Genomic DNA, 20,564 nt, shown 5'->3' with positions numbered 1-20,564 from the left:
GCCCTCAGGAGGCAGGGGCCGGGCCGAGGGTGGGCTGGGGGCCCCAGAGGGCGGGGGTGCGGTGGTCATGCCTCAGGCGTGGAGGGCCGCGGTCAGGTCTGGGCCAGGGGCAGCCTGGGGCCACAGAGCAGGGAGCTGGTGGCCCAGACCCCGGCGTCCCTGGGCCAGGCCCCGAGGCCAGCCCCACGTGCCTGGACGGTGGTGTGAGCGCAGCCTGGGCACTGGGCGCAGGGCTCCCCGCAGCCCCGGCTCGCTCAGGACGTGAGGACGGCAGCCGGACAAGACCACTGGCTGACGTTTTATTGTCCCCCCCACGCCTTATTCGGTTCCCGTATTCCTCCTGCAAGCGACCCATCCGGTGTTTTATTTTTCCTTCTGAGCATTGTCCCTTCTGGGGATATTTTCAAAGACGCTGAGAGCTTTGGACTGCTGAGGCCGGGGGTGGGGGCGGGAATCTGGGGGTGCGGGGAGACACGGATGGGGTGCGGGGCAGGGCCCTAGGACAGTGTCTGGGCCGTGCTGGGCAGTCCTGTCCCTGCCCAGCCGCTCGGAGGAGCCGGGCGAGCCCCGGGGGTGGTAGCTGGAAGGGAAGCGCAGGGGTGAGGAGATGGGGAGCTGGCCACGCCCCCCACTCCCTGCCACCTGTATTGGGGTGCCTGGAGGGCAGCGGGGAGGTCTGAGGCGAGGCCAGGCTGGGCACGGAGCGTGGAGGTCACGGCAATCTTGACGGGAGAGCTGCTGGGGCAGCGGGGAGGTGCGGACAGAGGGTGCTGGGTGGGCGGGCGGCGGTCAGCCTCGCCTCTGGGGTCTGGGACCCCACGCGGCAGAAAGGGCTGGTCCACGGAGCCAGCAGTGGCCTCCCCACTGGATCTGGCCCAGGGGCTCTCGCTGGCCAAGCCAGACTGCCCTGGGCCAGGCGGGGCCGTGCAGCAGGAGCCCCGAGCGCACTGGCGAGACCTGCCTCCCCTGCCTGAATCCTCGTGCCTCCCCCAGGCTCAGCAGCGTTGAGGGGCGAGGCGGCTTCGCCCAGACACCGCCAGGGAGGGGAGCTGGGCGTGGGCTGCCTAGACTGACCCGGAGGCCCTCACTTGGGCGTGAGGGGAGGGCTCAGGCCCCCGGGTGAGAGGCGAGGACGCGGCCAGAGAAGGCCAAGGGTGGGCGGCCAGGGACAACTGCCTGACCACTCAGCTCCTGCCCGAGCCCCCCGCCTGGGTCCTTCCAACCCTCCCGGCTGTGCTGACCCGGCTGCCGCTGCGCTCCCTCTGTCCTGAGGCGAATCCTGGGGGAGCAGGCCGGGCGCGGGACCGTCCAGGTGTCCTGGAGCCCAGCGGGCGTGGCCCTGCCGCCTTGGGGACTGCGTGGACACAGGCCGGGCTGCGCCGGGAGAGCCATGGGACCCGTGGGGCCAGGGGCCAGCCCGCCCCGCCCGCAGCGCCCCGAGGCCTGTTGTGCCCTCAAACCTTCAAAGCCACTCACTGACCCCGGCTTCAGGGCAGCGGGGGGTGTGGGGGACTCGCCTCGCAGGCCCAGGAGCGCAGCTGCCGCCACTTCTCACAGAGGCAGCACCCAGCGCCCGACAGGGGAGGCTTCTCCAAAATTCTCTGCTTTCCAGCCCCAGGGGAGGCCGGGCGGGCTGGAGGGTCCCCCTCACCGCCCCCCGCAGGGGCCCAGGCCCCCTCCCGAGGCCTCGCCCCGCTGGGGGGCCCCTCAGGAGCAGTCAGGGCGGGCTCCCTGGAGGAGGGCCCACGGGGGGGGCAGGTACTGCGGGTTGGGGGCGGGGCCGGGGGCGCCCCTGAGCCCTGCCCCGCCCCGGCTGCCCCGCCCCTTCGGGCTCCGTCGCGGCAGCGCCGGCCCCAGCCCTGGAGCCCCCGGGCCGCAGGCTCAGCCGCCGGCGCCAAAGGCCTCGCGGGCGCCGAAGCGCACCTGGGCCTCCCCGGTCGCGGGTCCCCGAGCCCGGCCCGGGTCTGAGCAGAGCCCGCCCGGGGCGCCTGGGGCGGGGGCGCCTCTCTCCTGAGGCCCGAGGGGGCCCGGCCGCCGCCGGCGCGGGAGCGGGTGGGGCCCCCGGCGGGCTGCGGCCGGGGAGGGGCGCGGGCGACCGGGCCGGACGCGGAGCGCCAGCAGAACCGGCCCGGCAGGGCTTGGGCCCGGCCCGGGAGCCCGGGAGCCCGGGAGGGGCGTGGAGACGCACAAAGGACGTGCGCCCGGCGGCCCCGACGCCCCCGACGCCCCCGGGGGGCAGGTGCGCGGCCCGCGCCTCTGGGGAGCGGCCGCGGATGTGGGGGCAGGGGGCGGCCCCGGCGCCCCCAACGGCTGCTCACCGCCCGGCCCGGCCCCTCCCTCCCGCGCCCCCCGCGCCCCCCGCGCCCCCCCACGCACAGGCCGCGGGCGGGAGCGCGGAGACCCCGCCCGTCGGGGCCGCCCCAGAGCCCGCGCGGGCGGAGCGGGTGGCGCCGCCTTTGTCTGCGCGCACCTGGCGCAGCTCGGGTTTCCCGGGGCGCGGCGGGGGCGGGGGGGGGGCGGGGGGGGCGGGCACCCGGCCGCGCCCTCCCGGGGCCGGGCCCGTGGTCCGCCGGGAGAGCCCGAGGGGCGGGCCGCCCAGCCGCGACAGGTGCGCGCGGGGCCCAGTCCCTGCCCGGTGCCGACCCGGCCGGCCCGCGGGCTGCGGGCCCCGCCACCCCACCAGGGCGCGGGGACAGGTGCCCGGTCGCCCCCCCAGCCTCCCGCCCGGCCGGCCGCGCCCTGTGGGGACGGGGAAGCGCTGGGCGCGCCTTTGTTTGCTGGAGACCTGCACCTGCCCCGACGGAGCAGCCAGATTGCGGGGCGCCCTGCCGGCCCCGGCCTCCCCAGGCCCAGCCCCGCCCTCACCTGGCAGCCGCAGCCTCCGGCCCACACCGGTGCAGGTGGGCGTGCTGCTTGGGGGCCACCTTGCCGGGGAGTTTTAGGGTGCTGGCCCAGCGACCCCGGCCGGGCCGCTCAGCCCCCACCCTTGGGCTGCTGTGGGGTCTGCCGCCTGGGTGCGGCCCCTTGAGCCTCCTGGAAGTGATGGAGCTGCCCCCGGGGCCACAGGTGGGACTCAGCGGCCTGCAGGCGCCACCCAGTGGCCATCCCAGGCCTCCCCGAAGCCCCCCACTCACCTCTGACCCCACAGGGCTGGCCCTGCTGCCCAACACCCCAGCCCCTCTCCAGCAGCCAGAGGCCCTGGGGCACGTGGACCAGAGGCGGGGGTTCCCTGAGCCCGTCCGGGCCTAGTGGCTGCCTCAGCACAGGCTTGTCCCCCAGGCCACAGGCTGCTGGAGGCAAAGGTGGAGCTGGGACCTCTGGGGGCGGGGGGGTGCACCCATAGGGGTCACCCCTCTTGCCAGCTCAGTGCCCATCAGTGCGCCTGGCTTGGCACTGGAGGTGGGGCTGTCCCAAGGGTCTGGGGCCTCCCAGACCCTTGGGAGGTGGCTGGTGTCCCCGCAGCACAGGCCTTAGCCTGGGCCCAGGCAGGTGGTGGCACTGCCTGTTGCTGCGTGGGCTGGACTTCCAGGAGTGAGGAAGGACACGGGCCAGGGGTCCCCGCACGCCCCTCCGGGACTGGGTGGCCAGTGGACCTGCCCGCTGCCCCGAGGCCTCCCTAGGGCACACGTGGCCCCTCAGGCCTGCGGCTCCGTGTGCTGCCAGGAGGGCACGGAAGCCTGGGGATGCCAGGGGATGGGGCTCCACGCCCCCCACCCCGGTGCCCAGGTGTGCGGCAGGCTGGGGGGCTCAGATGCCCCAGGCAGGAGCAGCCCCCCTAAGCTTGTGGTCCCAGCTGAGGGGGAGGTGGGAGGGAGGGGCTGGCCTGAGGGGGAGGCCCCAGGGAGGGGAGGGTGTGGAAGGTGCAGTGGCTGGGCCGCGCTGGGGGCCCCTCTCGGGGGTGGACACCCCCACAGTGCCCGGGACACTGGCAGGAAAGCCCCAGTTTCACCAAGTCCTGCTGGTTTTAAGAAACAAAACACAGTTCCAATCTAGGCGCGGCCCTCCCCACATGGCCCTCGGGGTCCAGGCCCGAGCCAGGCTGAGCTGGACCGTGCTGTGGACGGACAGACAGACAGGCTGGGCGTCCCGGAAGCTCCCAGCACTGACCTGCACGGCTCGCAGGTCTGGGGGCTGGAAGAGTTCAGGCCCCTGCACTTGCCGGACTTTGGCCGGCCAGGACCTGTGCCTGGTGGGGGGGCCGGGCCCTGACCCGCTCCTGGCCCATGCTCTGTCCACAGAGCCCCCCCCAGTGCTGGGCTTGGGATGGCCCGCCAGGGCCAAAGACAGGAGGCCGGACCCCGCCAGACAGGGGATGGCCCGGGCCTGGTCCCGACCTGACAGGCAGCCCCCAGGGGTGACCTCGTGGGCTCCAGTCAGCTTTTCTGTACGAGGGGCCTTCACGCGTTTGTCCTGGTGACACACTCGTGCTCACACGCCCTTGCACGCGTGCTGCCTGCTGGCCCGCGGGCGGCTTCTCCACCTCAGCAGCTCCCGGGGGGCGTCCTCCCCCAGCCTCGCCCTGGTGCGGCGGTGACTCGCGCGGGGCCCACGTGTCTGCACCGGGACGAGACTCTGGAAACCACATTTTAATGTCCCCCGAGATCAGGGAAGCGCCGCGACCGCGTCGAGCAGGCGCGCGGGCGCCGGGGTCCTGGGCACCCTCACCCGCAGGACGGCGGCGGGGCGCGGGGGCGGGGGCGCGCCAACACGCAGACTTGGGAACCTTTCCAGAACGGCCAGGCAGGCCTTGCCGGGGCACGGGCGGGCCGGCGTGAGGGTGGACACAGGAGTTTTCAGAACCGCTGGACACTGAGGAAGCCTCAACTCAGACCAGGTCAGCAGCGGCACCTTGTGCTGTGGGAGACGCCTCCAGCCGCGGGGCGCTCCCCCTGCACCTTCGAGTCCCGAGCGGGGAGCCCGAGGCTGGCGGGGCCGCAGGCAGGATCCACCTGCCCTCAGTGGATCCAGGCCCAGCTGCAGAGGCGGACAGCGGGCGCCACGAGGACAGTGCGGGAAGTCAGATGCCACCGCGGCCCTGCCAGCGCCTGGGCTCCCGGGAGAGCCGTCCACAACTGCCCCCAGGACAGACACGGCCCCCCTCGGCCGCAGCTGAGCCCCCAGGTCTTGAGGGCGTCACTGTCCCTCGGCTGGAGGCTACAGCTGCCTCGACCCAAGCCGCACTGCCCCTGCCCCCCAGCCCTAACCCTGACTAGCCCCTGAGACGGGGCGGACAGGACAAAGGGCAACAAGGCAGGATGGGAAGACAGCGCTGCGGCCACCTGCCCAGGCTCTGAGACCAGAGCCGCCAAAAAGCCCCGAAAGGCCGAAACCCGAAACCAAGGACTTAAGCCTAAGGAAGGACAGGGCCCGACGGGGCACAGGTCGGTCTGTGGGTCTCCCCGCGCACAACTACAGGAAGCCCTGGGCTCCGGGAACAGCCACCCGGGGTTTGTTCTACAGACAGAAGACGAAGCGCTCGCTGTGGCCACGGGTGGCGGCCCCCTCACCCAGGTGGCATCAGTGCTGGGCAGCGCCGGCCAGTAGTGACGGTCACCAGGGTGCTGGGCAGCCCTGGCCGGCAGGGATGGTCGCTGCGGGCCCCCCCGGGGCGGTGTCAGACACCCCCAGTGTGAGGAGCTCCTGGCAGTTGTTGGGTGACGCCGGCGACGAGCAGCTCTTGGAGACCCAGGCCCGGGCCTCGGGGTCCCTTCAGGCCCTGGGGAGACGGGATGGAGGCCCCGTCCCCGCGAAGGTCTTCGGCCCCTGGACGGCTCTTTCTCTTTCTCTGGAGGCCAGGAGCGGAGCCTTCCCTGCCTCCTCCCCCGGAGGCTGGCACCGCGCGTCCTCCTCGGGGCTGGCATCGAGCCGGAGCCTCTGCTCAGGGCTGGGGTCTCCTCAGCGCCCACCGACCCTGATTTATATCTGCTTTCCGGGAGCCCCACCCCGCAGTCTGATCGGGCCGCTTTGCAATCCTGTGGCTGATTGGGCCAGTTGGCACCAACCGGCTCGCGGCTGGCACCTGATGGGCGCTTTCCACAGGCCTGGCCTGCCCTGCCCCGCGAGGCCTCGGAGGCGCGACAGCCGAGGGGCAGTTGCTGGGCTCCGCGGAGCCGGCGCCGCGGGAGCTGCAGGGCGAGCGATGACGCTTCCCCCGCCGCGCCTGTCCCCGAAGCCAGCGGCCTCTGTGGGGGGCCGGCAGGCGCGCGCGGGGGGCATTGCTCGCCCTGCGGCCGGAGCCCATGGTCGCTGGCGGCCGTGGCGCCTCAGAGGCCTCTCGGGTAACGGGCGCCTCCCGGGCGGCGGCCTGGGCCGGCCAGGTGCTGCGAGCGGGCGGGCGCGGGGTCCGTCAGCCACCGGCTTGAAGAGTGGCCCCGGCCGACGCAGGCAGCCGCCCCAGGGAGGGTGTGCGCCGGGCGCGGTTCTGAGGAGGCTGCGCCAGCCGGGGGCGAGGACCGGCCTCGGAAGGAAGCGGGAGGGCTGTGCCTGGCCTCGGAAGGACGAGGAAGAGCAGCGTCCGGCGGCTGCCGTCCGCGTAGGGAGAGAAGCCGAGTCTCTGCAGGGACGGGGCCTCCGTCCCGTCTCCCCGTGGCCTGAAGGTGTTGTAGGACAGGGAGGGGGGCAGCCCAAGCCCCGCAAACCTGCCTGGTCTACATGGGTTCTGCCATCCGCCGCAGCCACACAAAACACAGGAGACTTTAATGGGAAGGAACTTTAATACAACTAGGAAACAACACAGGGAAGGCCAAGAGTCTAGTTTCTAAGTGAAGCACCCAAAGCGACCCGTCCCCTCGTGGGTGAAAGTCCATCCAGATGGGATCGGCCCAGAGCAAGGCCCCAAGGCCTGCCACAGTCTAAAGCACCTTCCAGTGGGGACCCCCGGAAAAGGGTCAGAAACAACCAGACAAGTCTGGGAGTTAAAGAGCAAAATCAACATCAAGATAAAAGCTGCCATGGTCCCCTCCCCACGGGTCTCACCCACATCTGGGTCACCCCGTCCACGACCAAAAAGACAAGCGCAGTTTCTTCACGTGTCTCTAGGCTCCACGCGCCTCCTCCAGGTCTCCTGGCTCCATCCTGTTTTTTTCCTCCGTCTCTTCTGCAGCTTCTCCTCTTCCTGCTCAGCTCCACCCTTCCTTGGGTGGGGCAGGGAACCTCCCCCTTTCCTGGGGACCACCCTGTTACAATCCCCCCTTTTAATTTTTGTGCCACCATATCTATGGTGGCACAGATCTCAGGGTGCAATCTTAGGAGACAGTCTTTTTTCAGGGTTACAATGTGTGTAAGAGAAGCAACAAGTAGTCAGCAGCATTGTCCATGAATGTCCAGTCTGACAGTTTCATTACTTAAAAATAGTCCATCATCCAAGCCAAAAGAAAAAAATTTGGAGCATTGGTTAAAACAAGATAGAAAATTGGGCCTCCCCGGTGGCGCAGCGGTAGAGCGCTGGGTTGCGAAGCTGCCCGTGGCCTCTGCGGCGCCGGTTCAATCCCCGGCTGCTCCCCGGCCACCAGAGGAGGGTCCCACATGGCGCGCAGACCTCTCCTGCCGCCCGCTGCTCCCCTCAGCAGTGTCCTTCGGTCCTTCTGCCTGCTCTGCTCCCCGCTCTGGCTCTGGTGAATTCTCTCACCCTCCCGCGCTTCTGACTGTACCCAGTGCATGTGTAAACAAAAAACAAACAAACAAGCAAACAAATAAAGAAAAACATGCCTCTATTAAAAAAAATAAATAAATAAATCCCTTTAAAAAAAAAAAAACAAGATAGAAAATATATCAAAATCACAGGGAAAAAAATGTTAAAATGGTTCAAGTTATGCAAAAACGAATTCTCTCAACCTTGATCCCAAACTTTAACAGCATAGCAAAAGTTTGCAAACTAAATCTACTTTTTAACCATTTTTCCTATTTTTGCATAAAATCACAGGGCAGAAATAACTAACAGCAATTTTTAGCTGGCTTTGTTGAAATACTCCACACAGGATCAGAGCGAACCGGTGGCATCCGGTCGATGTGGGCTTCTGGTACAAAGTTGGTCTCATCAGACTCCACCTGGGCTTTCCTCTTCTCGAGGGTACCAGGGCATTTTCGTTGGCCGGGTTGTCCAGTCCTGCCCATGGCGGGTCTCACCCACATCTGTGTCACCCAGTCCACCACCAAAAGACAAGCGCAGTTTCTTCACGTGTCTCCTGGCTCCATCCTGCTTCCTTCCTCAGTCTCTTCTGCAGCTTCTCCTCTTCCTGCTCAGCTCCACCCTCCCTTGGGTGGGGCAGGGAACCTCCCCCTTTCCTGGGGACCACCCTGTTACAAAGGGACCCCGAGGCCTGGGCCTGGGTCTCCAAGAGCTGCTCGTCGCCGGTGTCACCCAACAACTGCCAGGAGCTCCTCACACTGGGGGTGTCTGACACCGCCCCGGGGGGCCCGCAGCGACCATCCCTGCCGGCCAGGGCTGCCCAGCACCCCTGGTGACCGGTGGGGACCAGCACGGACGCTCTCCGGGTGGGGCAGCCGCCACCGGGGCCACAGTGCCTCTTTGTCTCCCTGTTTGTAAGAGACACCCCGAGGTGCTGGAGCCCGGGGCCCCTTGCAGCTGCGCGCGTCACGAGACCCGCAGTGACCTGCCCTGTTCCCAGCCACTGTCCTTATTAGGCTCGAGCCCTTAGTTTTGGTTTATGGCCCTTTGGGGCTTTTTGGCGCCTCTGGTCTCAGAGCCTGGGCAGGTGGGCCGCCGTCCTGCCCTCCCATCTGGCCTCCCGCCTCGCTGCCCCTTTGCGCTGCTGTCCACCCCTACTGGGCCCTGCGGAGCAGCTGCACAACTGACCCGTGGAGCAGCAGGAGAGGCCTTCGGGGCACTCTCCCGGGAAGAGCGGGGCCAGGCCTGCGCTGGCTCTACTGGAAGCCGTGTGGGTCCCCAGGGTGGGGACGTCTGTGCAGGAGGAAGGCTGTGCCTGTCATCAGACACCCGGGTGCAGGCGGTGGTGGTGCCCCAGGCCACTGAGGCCGGCACAGCCAGGGCAGGGCCCAGCCATGCTGCGGGGGGGGGGGGGGGGTTGAGGGGGGGCGGGTGTGGATCTGCTGCCAGTTAGGAGCCATGGGTCTGCGCGAGGGTGCCCCATCCAGCAGTGCCCAAAGGGGGAAGGAGCCCAAGACTGGCGCCCTGCACCCGCCTCTCTCAGAAGCCCAGGCCGCTTGATGAGCAGCGTTGGAGCCTTGGAAAGCATTTCAGGGGCCACGGGCTTGGGGCCCCACCCTGCTGCTGCCGGGGCCAGAGTGGGCCAGGCGGGAGGGGGACGCTGGGGTGGGAGGGGGGCCCGCTGGCCCTTCAGCTCCTCCCCTGCAGGGGCACGGGCCAGGGTGGGGCTTGGGCCAGGACCGGTCTGACTGGATTCCCGGCTCTGGGGAACCTGAGCTCCCCCTCTCCGCCCCGCCCCCAGCAGCCCCCCCCCCCAGCAGCCAGAGCACAGTGCGGGGGGGGGGGGGGGGGGGGCCTCGCGAGGCGGGAAGCCAGTCTGCTCCCCTCCTGCTCCCCCTGGCTCCAGTCGCATCTGGCAGGTGTGAGGGGAGGGCGGGGTGCCCTGACCCCCTAGGACGGAGGTCGGGTGGGGAACCGATGGACACGGTCGTCGGCCACACTGTAGGGGTGTCGGGGCTCAGACCAGAGTGGACTGTGGAGGTGGGGCCCCTGCAGGGCCTTCACGGGTCAGCCGCTCCCCAACGTGCTCAGCGATCAGCAGACACAGCGTGGGGAGCCCCCCGCGGAGGCCGCCCCAACCTCGCCGCCCCGCCGGGCGCCCTCCCCACGCCCCTGCCCCGCGGCGCCCGCTCTTGTGGCCTCCGCCTGCCTCGGCCGCCGGGTGGAGCCCCCTCAGAGGGAGCCCCACAGCGACCCCAACACCCTGCTTCTCCCTGACGCCGCGGGGCCCCACTCCCCGCAGGACTGCGCCCCGGGAGCGGGCAGAGGGCCGGGGGCCAGAGCCAGACCCCGACTCCAGGGCCTCTCGGGCCGGCCCTAGCGGAGCAGCGGGGGGCGGGGCCCGAGGGGGGCCGGGAACCGGGGTGCGGGAGCGGGCGGAGCCTGGGGGCGGGGCCCGAGGGGGGCCGGGAACCGGGGTGCGGGAGCGGGCGGAGCCTGGGGGCGGGTCCCGAGGGGGGCCGGGAAACGGGGTGCGGGAGCGGGCGGAGCCTGGGGGCGGGGCCCGGGGGGGGCCGGGAACCGGGGTGCGGGAGCGGGCGCAGCCTGGGGGCGGGGCCCGAGGGGGGCCGGGAACCGGGGTGCGGGAGCGGGCGCAGCCTGGGGGCGGGGCCCGGGGGGGGCGGGCCCGGAGCCGCCCGGCCCAGCCTCGCGCCCCGCAGCCCCGTCGGGACACGCTCGTGTCACCAGCTCGCGGGGCGGGGCCGGCGCTGCGGTCCTCGCTGCGCCGCCCGAGTAAAGCCGCGGCGACCACGCCGCCAGCGCTGCCCGCCACGAAGGTCGCAGCTCGCAGGCCGTCGCCGCGCCCGCCCACCGGACCCCGCCGGGCCCTCCAGGCCCTCGAGGGTGCGGCGGCCGCTCCCCGCGGCGCGTCGCTGGCGCCTCCTCGTGACGGCCGCCTGTCCCGCTTCCGTGTCCCCTAGCAACGCCCAAGATGGCCGCCGCGCGAGGCCGTCTGGGGAGTGTAGTCCCGTCCTTCCCGCGTCCCCTTCAGGGCCTGGCGACTGGAACCCAGGCGCCCGGGACTACATTTCCCGGTGGTTCCGCGCGCCCCTCCCACGGCATCGCGAGAGCCCGGGAGGGCAGCCCTCGGCGGGGGCGGGCTCTCACGGAGACTGTCGGGAGTTGTAGTTTGGGGCAGGGGCTCGCGCTCCCTGACACCCGGGCTGGGGCGGCGGAGGAACTACAAGTCCCAGGGGGCGCGACGCGACCGCCCGGAGGGCGGGGGGTATGAAAGAAGAACCGAAGGGCGCTGGGGTGAGTGAGGGGCCGGGGGCGCGCGGGGCCCGGGGGCTGGGGGGGGCCGGGCCGGCCCGGCCCGGGGCCCGTGGGGACTCCGCCTGGCGAGCTCGCGGCCCGGCGCCCCGAGGGCGGAGCGCCCCTTCCCGCGGCGGGTCCCCGGAGCGCCGGGCGAGGCCTGCCTGCCGGGGTGCCGGCGCCGGGTGCTTCCCGGAGCTCCTGGAAGGAAATGAAGTGGGTTTCCGGGAAGTGGCTGCCCGGCGCGCCGCGCCCCCCGCGGACAGGGGCGGCCCGGAGGGGCCCCCCGCCGCGTGCGGGCTGGACCGGCCTCTGGGCGGGCCGCGCCCCCGACCTGCGCGCGGGTGGGAGCCGGGCCGTCCCGCGGCGCCCCGAGAGCGCGGCCGCGCCCGCCCCGGCCCCGAGCGCCGGCCTCCGGGGACAGGAGCCGGGAGCCCCGAGCGCCGTCGTCTCGCTCCGCGTTGCGCGACCTTGCGGCTTATTTTTTTCCTGATTGTTTAGCTTTTTGGCCCCAATAAGGTTTTCAAAACGGGAAACACTTCATTTCGTCGGGAGGCCCCGGGGAGCGGGAGGCTGTGCCCGCCCGCCCTGGTGGGGCTCCCGGCTGCCCTGCCCCCCAGGCCCGCAGGGGGCGCCCCGGCCCTCCCCACCCTGACGGGGGTGACCCTAGAGGCGGGCCTGGGGGTCCCCGGGACTCAGCCCTCCGGGAGGACCCGGCCCCCCTCTGCTCACAAGACCCTGGCCCCGAAGCTCGGGCAGGAGGCAGCTGTGGCGGCCCTGGCTGGACACCCACCCACTCCTGGCCTTCGACCTCTCGGTCCCGCGACCGCCAGACGGACGTCTAAGCCACGGGCCTGCCCAGCGCCCGGGGCCCCTTGGACCTGCCAGACCTTGCTCCTGGGAGCAGGCGGCTGTGCTGGGCCTGGGTGTCCCTCGCGCCATCCCCTGCCTGTCGCCGACCCCTGTCCTTTCGTCTGCCCGCTCCAGGCGTCCGAGCCAGAGCTCCTGAGTTGTCAGGGTCCCTCAGAGCGTCCCCGGCACAAACGGGAGTTAGGCTCCGGGAGAGGGCCACGCAGCCCAGCGTCCGCCCCGTGCGGACAGCTGCCGTCAGCCACCCCGAGCCCTGCTGGTGAGCAGATGGCCTGTCTGGCCGGCGGAGGGGATGGGCCTGTGAGGCCCTGGCGGCAGGGCCCGGCCGGTGGGTCCAGAAAGGAGCCCGAAGACATTCAGAACCTTTTATGGTCACAGACCAGCAATTTACCGCCAAGGGAGCCCACAGGGAGATGCGCCGGGGAGGCGCCCCGAGCCTGGGAGGGCAGCCGCTGCCTGGGGCCCAGTGGGGCCACCGGTCTGCATGGACCTGCAGGTAGAAAATCCGGGAAATCCATCCCCGAAGCAGCTGGGCCGGGGAGTGGACTTCGCCAGGCCCAGAGCCCGCAGACAACCGGGGATGGACCCAGAAACTGGTTCCATTCACAAAAACACCAAAAAAAAGGAACACAGGTATCAAAGCTGTCGCTGCCGGGCCCGCCCACACTGAAAGCCACGGGACTGTAGAGGGTAGGGCCTGCGGACAGGCGCGGGCAGGGAGGCCTGGCTGCGGGAGCCCCGTTGGCCCCAGCTTTCTGGACACGGGCAGCCCCCTGGTTTGCCCGCGCCTACCTGGGGGGAGCTGCTGGCCCCGGGGTGGCGCCTTCCCAGCCAATGGCCCTGCCTGCAGCTCTGCTAGGGCGTGTCTGGGTGCCCAGAGAATCCCGGCCCACGTGTGGCAAAGGGCCACACACCTGCGCCAGCCTGCTGTGGGGCGCCAGGCTCTGAGCTCTGCCCCTGCTCCGTGTCTGCCCCCAGAGGGCTCCTCTGCCCTGTGCTGCCTCCATGCGCCCCAGGACAGGCAGGCTGAGCTACCCCGGGCACCCGCAGCCGTGGGGGCAGGCTCCTGGCCACCTCCTGGCCACCTCCTGGCTGCGCTGGGGCTGGAAGCTGGGCGGGGAGGGGTCAGTCCCAAGCCCAAGTCCCATGGCCGCGCCTCACCTGACCGCCTGGATTGCAGGCCTTGCACCCCAGGGCTTTGCGACGCAGCGGGAGACTCCTGGGCACACAGTGGCCCCACCCTGACCGCTGACCGCAGGCGGGAGGACCTGGATGTCGGTGGCTGGAGCCCTGGAGGGTCAGGTAAGGGTCCTCCACTGGGCTGCCAGGCCTACGAGGTGGCACCGGCCCCCACAGCAGTCCCTCTGTTGCAGACCCCAGGTCCAGGACCATGGCCCTGCCGCGTGCTGTCCTGCTGGCCGGGCTCCTGGCGGAAGTTGCCAGCAAGGCCTCAGAGCGTGCGGTAGGTGCTGGCGGCCGGCGCCTGGGTCAGGCAGCTTCCGGCCAGCCCCGAACCCTCGGGAGGACCTTTGACCCAGAGGGTCCCCCGTTGACCTTTATGGGTCAACGATGCCTGCTGTCGGGTTGGTCCCACCCCTGGCGCCCGCTGGGCCTACCTCTGTAGCTGAAGCGGGGTCACTACTCAAGGGAACAGAGCCCCTGGCACCCATGTCTGGGGCCAGCACTTGGGGGGTTGCAGGGGCTTGCCTCCAGGGCTCAGCCTGCAGAAGTGCCTGGCTCTGGGGTCACACCCACGTCTCCACCACTTGCGGGGACACCGAGCTGGCCCAGGGGGCATGCATGCGACATGGCCCCCGTCCTCCCTCCTCGGGTGAGACTGGGCCAGGCGCAGGACTGACCACGCTCCCCTCCAGGGCCCGCAGCCCCAGTGCTGTGTGGATGGGGCGGACACCAATGCCACCTGCCCGGGCGCAGGCCTGTGCGGCCCAGGTAAGCGCTGCGGCCCCACTCTCCTGGGTGTGCGTGTCCGTGTGGGAGCGGTGACTGGTCGGCGTGTTTTGGGGTGGCCATTCCGCTGCCCATTGTGTAAAAACTTGGATGAAAACCCAGATGGCAGCTGTGGCAAGAGGCGGGTTGGACGTTTTCTGGCGAGGGGTCAGCAGAGGGGACCGGCCATCACGACGAGCAAGCGGGATGCCTGGGTGGGGCCGCCGCCCGTGCAGCCTGTGATCCTGACCCTGTCCCTCCTGCTCCGTTGGCACAGCCGGCCTTCCCTGCGCGGCGGGCACTGCCTGGCCCGGGCGGGCTCTCCCGTGGGACCTTGGAGATTTGCTGTCTGGGGCTGGTCGTGGACCCGACTCCGTCTGGGCAGCGCAATCTGGGGCGTAGGGGAGGTGGGGCTCGTGTGTGGGGAGCCCGCGGGGTAGGGAAACGGGCGGCCAATCCCGAGTGGCCCCAGAGCCAGGCGGCCAGCGCAGACCTCTCCCGAAAGACAGTGTCTCTGCCACCCCTGCTCCATCCAAGAGTGCGCAGAGGGATTTGTCTCTGGTGTGTCTGTGCCCTGCCCATGGCTTGGGGCGCCTCGCATGGCAGGAGTCCCTGGGCCAACCCGCCCTCCTGGCTCCAGCCTGAGGGGAAATGACCGTCTCCTCCTACCCTTGGAGGCGGGGCCCACCTGGGGAGCAGGTGTCTCTGCTCCGCCCCTTGTCCAGCACCCCCCCCCAGTAAAGCTCTCTGGCCCCACACTCCCTCCTGGTGGCCAGCGGCCCCCCCGGAGCTCAGCGTGCGGAGGGCCGCGCCCCTTGCCCTCCTGGTTTGGACCCCGCCTGACTGAGGGGGTTCCCAGGCACCAGGCGGCTCCTGCCTTCTCGCGAGTTGGGTCTGGACAGGCCTGGGGTGGTCTTCAAGGGACGCTGGTCCACAGCCCTCCCTGGAGCGGGCAGCAGGTCTCACTCTGGCTGATCCGCCCGCCCGCCCGCCCACCTGCCAGGCTGCTACAGGCTCCAGAATGAGGACGGCACCACCAGCTGTGTCCGCTGCGGGAATGGCACCTTCCCGGCCCCCCGCAATGCCTCTGAGTGCAGACACCGTGAGTCCAGCCCCGCATCCACCGCCTCCCGCCCTCCACACTGCGGGGCCCCTCCAGGCTGCGGGCCTGGCTCACTGGGGTCAGGGCAGGACCCCTCGGCGTGCCCAGGTACGCCGTGGAGCCCGAGCACTGACCGGCCAGCATGGCCCCTGTGGCCAAGTCTCAGGAGCCTCTGGGCTGGGCCTGTGGCTCCCCAGGGTGGAAAGCTTGAGGGGATGGCTGGGCACACTCAACTGTGCAGAACCCCCAGCCACAGTGGCCCCACTCACGGGCCAGCCCCAGTGCCAGTCAGGGGCGGGCCAACGATGGTCAGCTGCCCCTGAGCCGGGTCACCAGCCCAGTGGGCCCATGGCTTCACCCCACCCCTGCACCCTACCCCTGCATGCCCAGCCCTGTACCCCTGCACCCCATCCCTGTAACCCTGCACCCCCATTTCTGCACCACTCCCTGCACCCCACTCTTGCATGCCCACCACTGCATACACAACCCTGTACCCCTGCACCCCAGCACAGCCCAGCTGGGCTAAGTCCTGCCCTGCACGCCCACCTGGCCCCTCAACCCCTGGGACTGAGGCCGTGCAGCGCGCAGCACACTCCGGGGTCCGCATGCCCCCAGCCCGCAGCTCTCGGGGGTGGAAGTCTCGAGGGGATGGCCAGCACACCTCCCGGCCTGTTTTGGATGCACAGGCCTCCCATCCTCGGGATGCCGGGCGCCGTCGTGACTCCGCCTGGCCCCTCCACAGGAGACGTGCTGGCCCGGCGCAGGCTCAGGCTCAGGCTCAGGCTCAGGCCCGGGGAGGGCGCGGGCTGGGCCGGGCGCAGGCAGGGTTGTAGGCCCACCGCTCCCCACTCTGCCCGCAGACGGCCCCCGGGTGGCAGCCTCCCTCTTCCTGGGGACCTTCTTCGTCAGCTCGGGGCTCATTCTCTCTGTGGCCTGCTTCTTCTACCTCAAGCGAGCCAGCAGGCTCCCCACGGTCTTCTATGGCAGGAGCAAAGGTGACCCTCGTGCTGCTGCGGACCCTGGCAGCCCTGGGCCTGACCTCTGCCCTGCGGGGCTTGTGGGGGGCCGGGCTCCAGTGAGGGAGGGTGCGTGGGGCCCCCTGGGCAACCAGGTTGGGCAGGGCCGCGGCTCCTGCTGCCCCAGCTGGATGCCAGCCTGGCAGTGGATCTGGCCCTGGTCAGCGCGGGGCCGGCCTTACCCAGGTCCGGGCTGCCTGGGCAGCAGGCAACTCGTGGGGCCGCTTGCCCTGGGGGGTCTGTGGTGTCTCCTCCCACTGCCCAGTTGGGCACACAGCCTCCATGGGAATGGGTCTGGGCATCTGCCGCACCCCGTGGGCACCTCATGTGAGGCGTCCGCACAGACGGTGCCGGCAGCCTGGGCAGCTGGAGAGGGTGGTGCGTGGGGTATGGGGGGCCGGTGAGGGCCCCCAGTGACAGCCCTGTGCTCCCCGCAGCCACCGCCCTGCAGCCTGCAGAAGCCGTGAGTACCAGGGCCAGCCGTGTCCGTGTGTCCACGTGTGCATGCCTCCATCTGTCCAGACGGGGCCTGGGTCCATGTGTGCCTCCGCCCGTGTCCATGTGTCTGGGCGGGGCCTGTGTCTGTGTGTTTGTCTGTCCGGACGGGGCCTGGGTCCGTGTGTCTGGGCGGGGCCTGGGTCCGTGTGTCTGTGGTCCGCCTGGGGCTGCGGTCCTCACTCTCCTCTCCTCCCCTCAGGCCGCCATGATCCCCCCACCCCAGTCCTCAGGTACATGGACCCGTCCGCCCAGCCCCGGGAGGGCCCTGCTGGCCAAGAACCCACTGGCCTTGGTCTGCACCACCTGCACCCCAGCCCGGCCTCTCCTGAGACGTGGGCCCTGCCCTGCCCGAGTCCCAGCCCCGAGAGGGGCGCAGGCCAGGGACGGCCTCTGCGGCCCTCCTGAGCGGCTCCCGCAGGGCGGGAGGTGCGGGACCCCGTGGGGCCCAGGGACGGGGCGGGCAGCCTGTGCCGTGGCCGCGGCTTTTTGTGTCCTGGCGGCAGCCGGGAGCGTAGCTCCTCACTGCTCACGCCCCAGTCCCAGGTCAGGAGAGGCCGCCCGCCTGCTGCTGACCCCCGCCCCCCCCCCTGCCCTGGCCCCTTGCAGTGCGGAAGCCGCGATACGTGAGGCGGGAGCGGCCTTCGGAGGGGCCCGGGGGTCCCGCCAGCCCCTCCCCGGCGGGGACCCGGGTCAGCCATGTCTGACACAGCCGCAGCTCTGCATCCTGCCCCGAGGCCCACAGCCCTGCGGGTACTGCGGGCGAGTCGGGCCAGCCCTGGACACGCCGCCAGCGTGGCTGCGGTGCCCTAGCCTGGGCCTGCCTTGGGGACAGAGGGGCCCATCGAGAACCGCTGGCGCCCTCCGGAGCACGCGTGTGGCACCCCTCAGGGGAGGCATTTGGCATCTCTGCTGGCGGCTTCACATGGCAGCCAGGCCGAGGTGCCCGCAGCGCTGACCTGCTGTGACCGGGACCCAAGCCCATGACTCCTGTGTCCGGGACTGTGGCGCGTGTCCACTTCCTGCCCCCTCAACTGTTTTCAGCGGAAATGCATTTTATAGAAAAGTCGAGAAGCACCTGCTGTCCTCACTGCGCCCCGCTCCACCTGCGGGCCATTTTCTCCAGGGACAGCCGGTCTGAGGCTGCTGGGTCAAGGCCAGTCTCAGGCGATGCAACCAGTCCGGGGGGCACGGCACCCCCACTTGGGGCTCCATTCTCACAGTAAAGGGCGTTTCTCCCTGAGCTTCCTGCTGGGTCCCGCCCCAGGCACCACTGGTGGCCAGCATGGGCCTGCCCTGGGATGGCAGCCAGGGACCATCAGTGTGCCCGCAGGCTGCCCTGTGCCGAGTGGGAGCTGCTGCCCGTGGGGAGGGGGTGTGGGGCCCCTCAGCAGGGACCCCCGTGCCTGCTCCTGGCCTGAAGGCCTGTGCCCCTGCGGCGCATGCCCCACAGCATCCCGAGCTGCCTCCCGCTGGCCGGGCAGCCTGGCTTTCCTGTAAGTCAGACAGGCCGGCCCCCGGACAGCTGCCAAGGGCCTGGGTCACAGCCCCGGGAGGGCATTCCCAGGGGCCTGGAGGCTGCCGGGCGTCAGCAGAGATGAGGGCCGCGCAGCTCCGCAGGGTGGGCAGGTGGCCCCTGCAGACAGCCGGGCTCCCGCAAGGGCAGCAGGGGCCCAAGGCCCTGCTCTTAGCGCAGCGGCCGAGTGGGCAGCTCCTTGTGGGCTGGCGCTTCTGAACGGTGCGGAGGGAGGGTGCTGGGCCTGCCTTCGTGCTCTCACGCTGGCCGCAGCCAGGCTGGCAGGGCGTCCTCCGCGCCGACGGGGCTGGGCTGTGTATTCCCCAGCCATTGCTTGAGGAAGACCCCCTCCCTGCCTCGCCTGGGGTGCGAGGGGTAGGGGCTGCTGCTTAGAGCTGACCCGCGCTGGCAGCACGCAGGCGGGGGGTTGGGGTGGGGGAGCGCGTGCCCTGGCGGGGCCTCCCCACCCGGGGTCCCTTCCTGGCATTGGCGCCAAGCAAGGTCTCGAGCAGGGGCGGAGCCAAAACAGCACCTTGCTGGCCTGTGGTCCATGGTGGAGCCTTGTGTCCGGATGGCAGTGGCCAGCTTGCCGGCCCCTGTTGGAGGCCGGGCCTTCGCACCCACGGTCCCCGCTGCGGGGCCAGGAACCAGGCAGCAGCGGGCTGGCTGATGCGCTGGCACCGGACAGGAGGAGCCCGTGCACCGGCCCTGGGGTGCGGGCGCGGCAGGAGCAGCTGGGGGGCCATGCCTCTCCTCGCCTGGCCGGGACAGCTGCTGTGTCCAGCCTGGGGGGCCCGCACTGAGGCCCGCGCCCTCAGGCACCGCAGGACGTTAGAGCCCTGCCAGCTGCCCCTCTGGCCCGCGCGGCCCCGCCCCCCAACCCGGTTCGGCCCCGGGGCCTGCGGTGCTGACTGTCCCGCAGCTGCTGGCCACAGGCGCACGGCCAAGTCCCTCGGGCCAGCCATCTCCTCTGGTGCCCCGGCTTCCTGCTGCTTTCTGAGGCCTGTCCTCTGAGCCCCCTCTCAGCGGCCCCTCCCCTCAGGGATGTCTCCCCAGTGGTGCCCCGCTGGGCCAGGACGCTCTTTTCCGGCCCTCCAAGTCGCCACACTCAGCCTCCCCCAGGGGCCTGCTGGCCGCTCCCCCCCAGGTCCTGGCAGTGTGCCTGCTCCCAGGGACCTGCTGACCTCTGACCCAGGGTAAGCCTAACCCCCAGCCCCACCTCCCCTACACAGAGGGCTGAGGCGGGGCGACAGGATAGCTCAGGAAACGGGGTGGGGGCACATGGTGCCTCTGACGCACCAGTTCCCTCAGCGTGACCCCACCCCCTCCTGGTCTCATAGTCCCCCAGCCCCGCCCCCTGCCCCTTCCTGGCCTCAGCCCCCCAATCTCAGCCCCGCCCCCTCTCTCTGCCCAGCCTCAGACCCCCGTCCCAGCCCCACCTCCTGCCCGGCCTCAGCCCCCCAGTCTCAGGCCCCCTTCTGTCCCCACCTGGTCCCTGGCCTCTTCCCAGCTGGCCCTCTGTCGCCAGCGCGCTCGCTGACTGGCTGGAAGCTGCTTCCCTCGCCGGTTCCAGATGCAGGGCCAGGGTCCCCCCCTATGAGACCCAGGGGCCGCCCGCAGGCACCCCCAGCTGAAGCCAGTCCTGATGGCTGCTCTTGCCCGGACCCATCCTCACCCTGACCAGGCTCCCGAGGATGCCCCTGCCGTGGCCCCCGCTCCTGACCCAGAGCAGCAGTCTGCTGCACCTCCCCCTGCAGTGACCTTTAGGGCTAACCGTCCCTAGGTCCGGCTGGGCGACCAGCGCGCAGGGGAGAACAGCAAAACCCCCTGAAGCAGAGGAAGCTCAGCGAAGTTCCCTGAAAAGACAGAAGCTTATCAAAAGATAAGGACCACCAGGAACCACTACAAGAATGCTCAAAACCTTATCCCGTCTTTCTAGAACTACCAACTTTAATCCCTTATTGTCTTTCCAAACTTCCTTCTTTCTTCTTCTATAAAGGTCACTGCTTGTTATGTAGATCACCGCCCTGATGGTGACCGGCTGAGCCCATGAGCAAGCTGATTTCATTGATATTCATCGTCCCTGTGCTTTTGGAAAACATACATATAGGGTCACAAACTCAAAGAAAATGACACTCAGATTTTCACTCTTGAAGTGTGTCTGTGTGTCATTTCTTTCGCCGACGCCCTGACCACCCTGCACGCTTCTCTCAACCCTGAGGTGGCCTCATCGTCTACTGCTGTGCTGGTCCGCGGCACCTGCCGGCGGGGGCGCGGGGCAGCAGGGGGTGTGGTCGTGCTGGCCTGGTCAGTGGCGCGGAGGGGGCCGCCCAGGGGCTCTGCTGCCCCAGGGCTGGCCTGGCTGGTGAGCGAGTCCACGTGGGGAGCACTGCCCAGCACCTCGGGGCGCGGGGCCGGTTACCCCAGTCCCAGCCCCACAGGCGCTGACCACGCCCCCCACCGCGGGCCTGCCAGGGGGACCGGCCAATCCCGCACCGGGCCCGCCACGGCCCGCCCCTGCCAGTGTGACCTGGAGCTTATAAATGCACCTGCCGGGGCCCAGGCCTCCGAACCCACAGCTGCTCAGAAGGCACCCACTTGGAGCAGGAGGACACCCGCCTGCCGGGACAGCCGAGGGCCACTGCCAGGCCAGCTGCCAGCGGGGCCGCCCGGAGC

At 70.3% G+C, this 20,564-nt stretch overlaps 1 protein-coding gene across 1 annotated transcript; it reads left to right on the top strand.

The window, feature by feature from the left end:
• Window positions 1–13,202: 13,202 nt before the first annotated feature.
• LOC311177785 (uncharacterized protein C1orf159) lies at window positions 13,203–17,149 on the top strand (the record flags this gene model as incomplete). Its single annotated transcript, XM_084244023.1, has 7 exons — window positions 13,203–13,274; window positions 13,687–13,762; window positions 14,763–14,861; window positions 15,722–15,856; window positions 16,315–16,340; window positions 16,575–16,605; window positions 16,982–17,149. The coding sequence occupies 7 exons, from the start codon at window positions 13,203–13,205 to the stop codon at window positions 17,077–17,079; spliced, it is 537 nt and encodes a 178-aa protein (XP_084100149.1). The 3' UTR covers window positions 17,080–17,149.
• Between the last annotated feature and the right edge of the window lie 3,415 nt (window positions 17,150–20,564).

Source organism: Talpa europaea, assembly GCF_964194135.1.
Source record: "Talpa europaea genome assembly, chromosome: 9".
Lineage (NCBI taxonomy): Eukaryota > Metazoa > Chordata > Mammalia > Eulipotyphla > Talpidae > Talpa > Talpa europaea.
The sequence above is the reverse complement of the archived record's forward strand: the minus strand, read 5'-3'. Positions and strand labels throughout refer to the sequence as shown.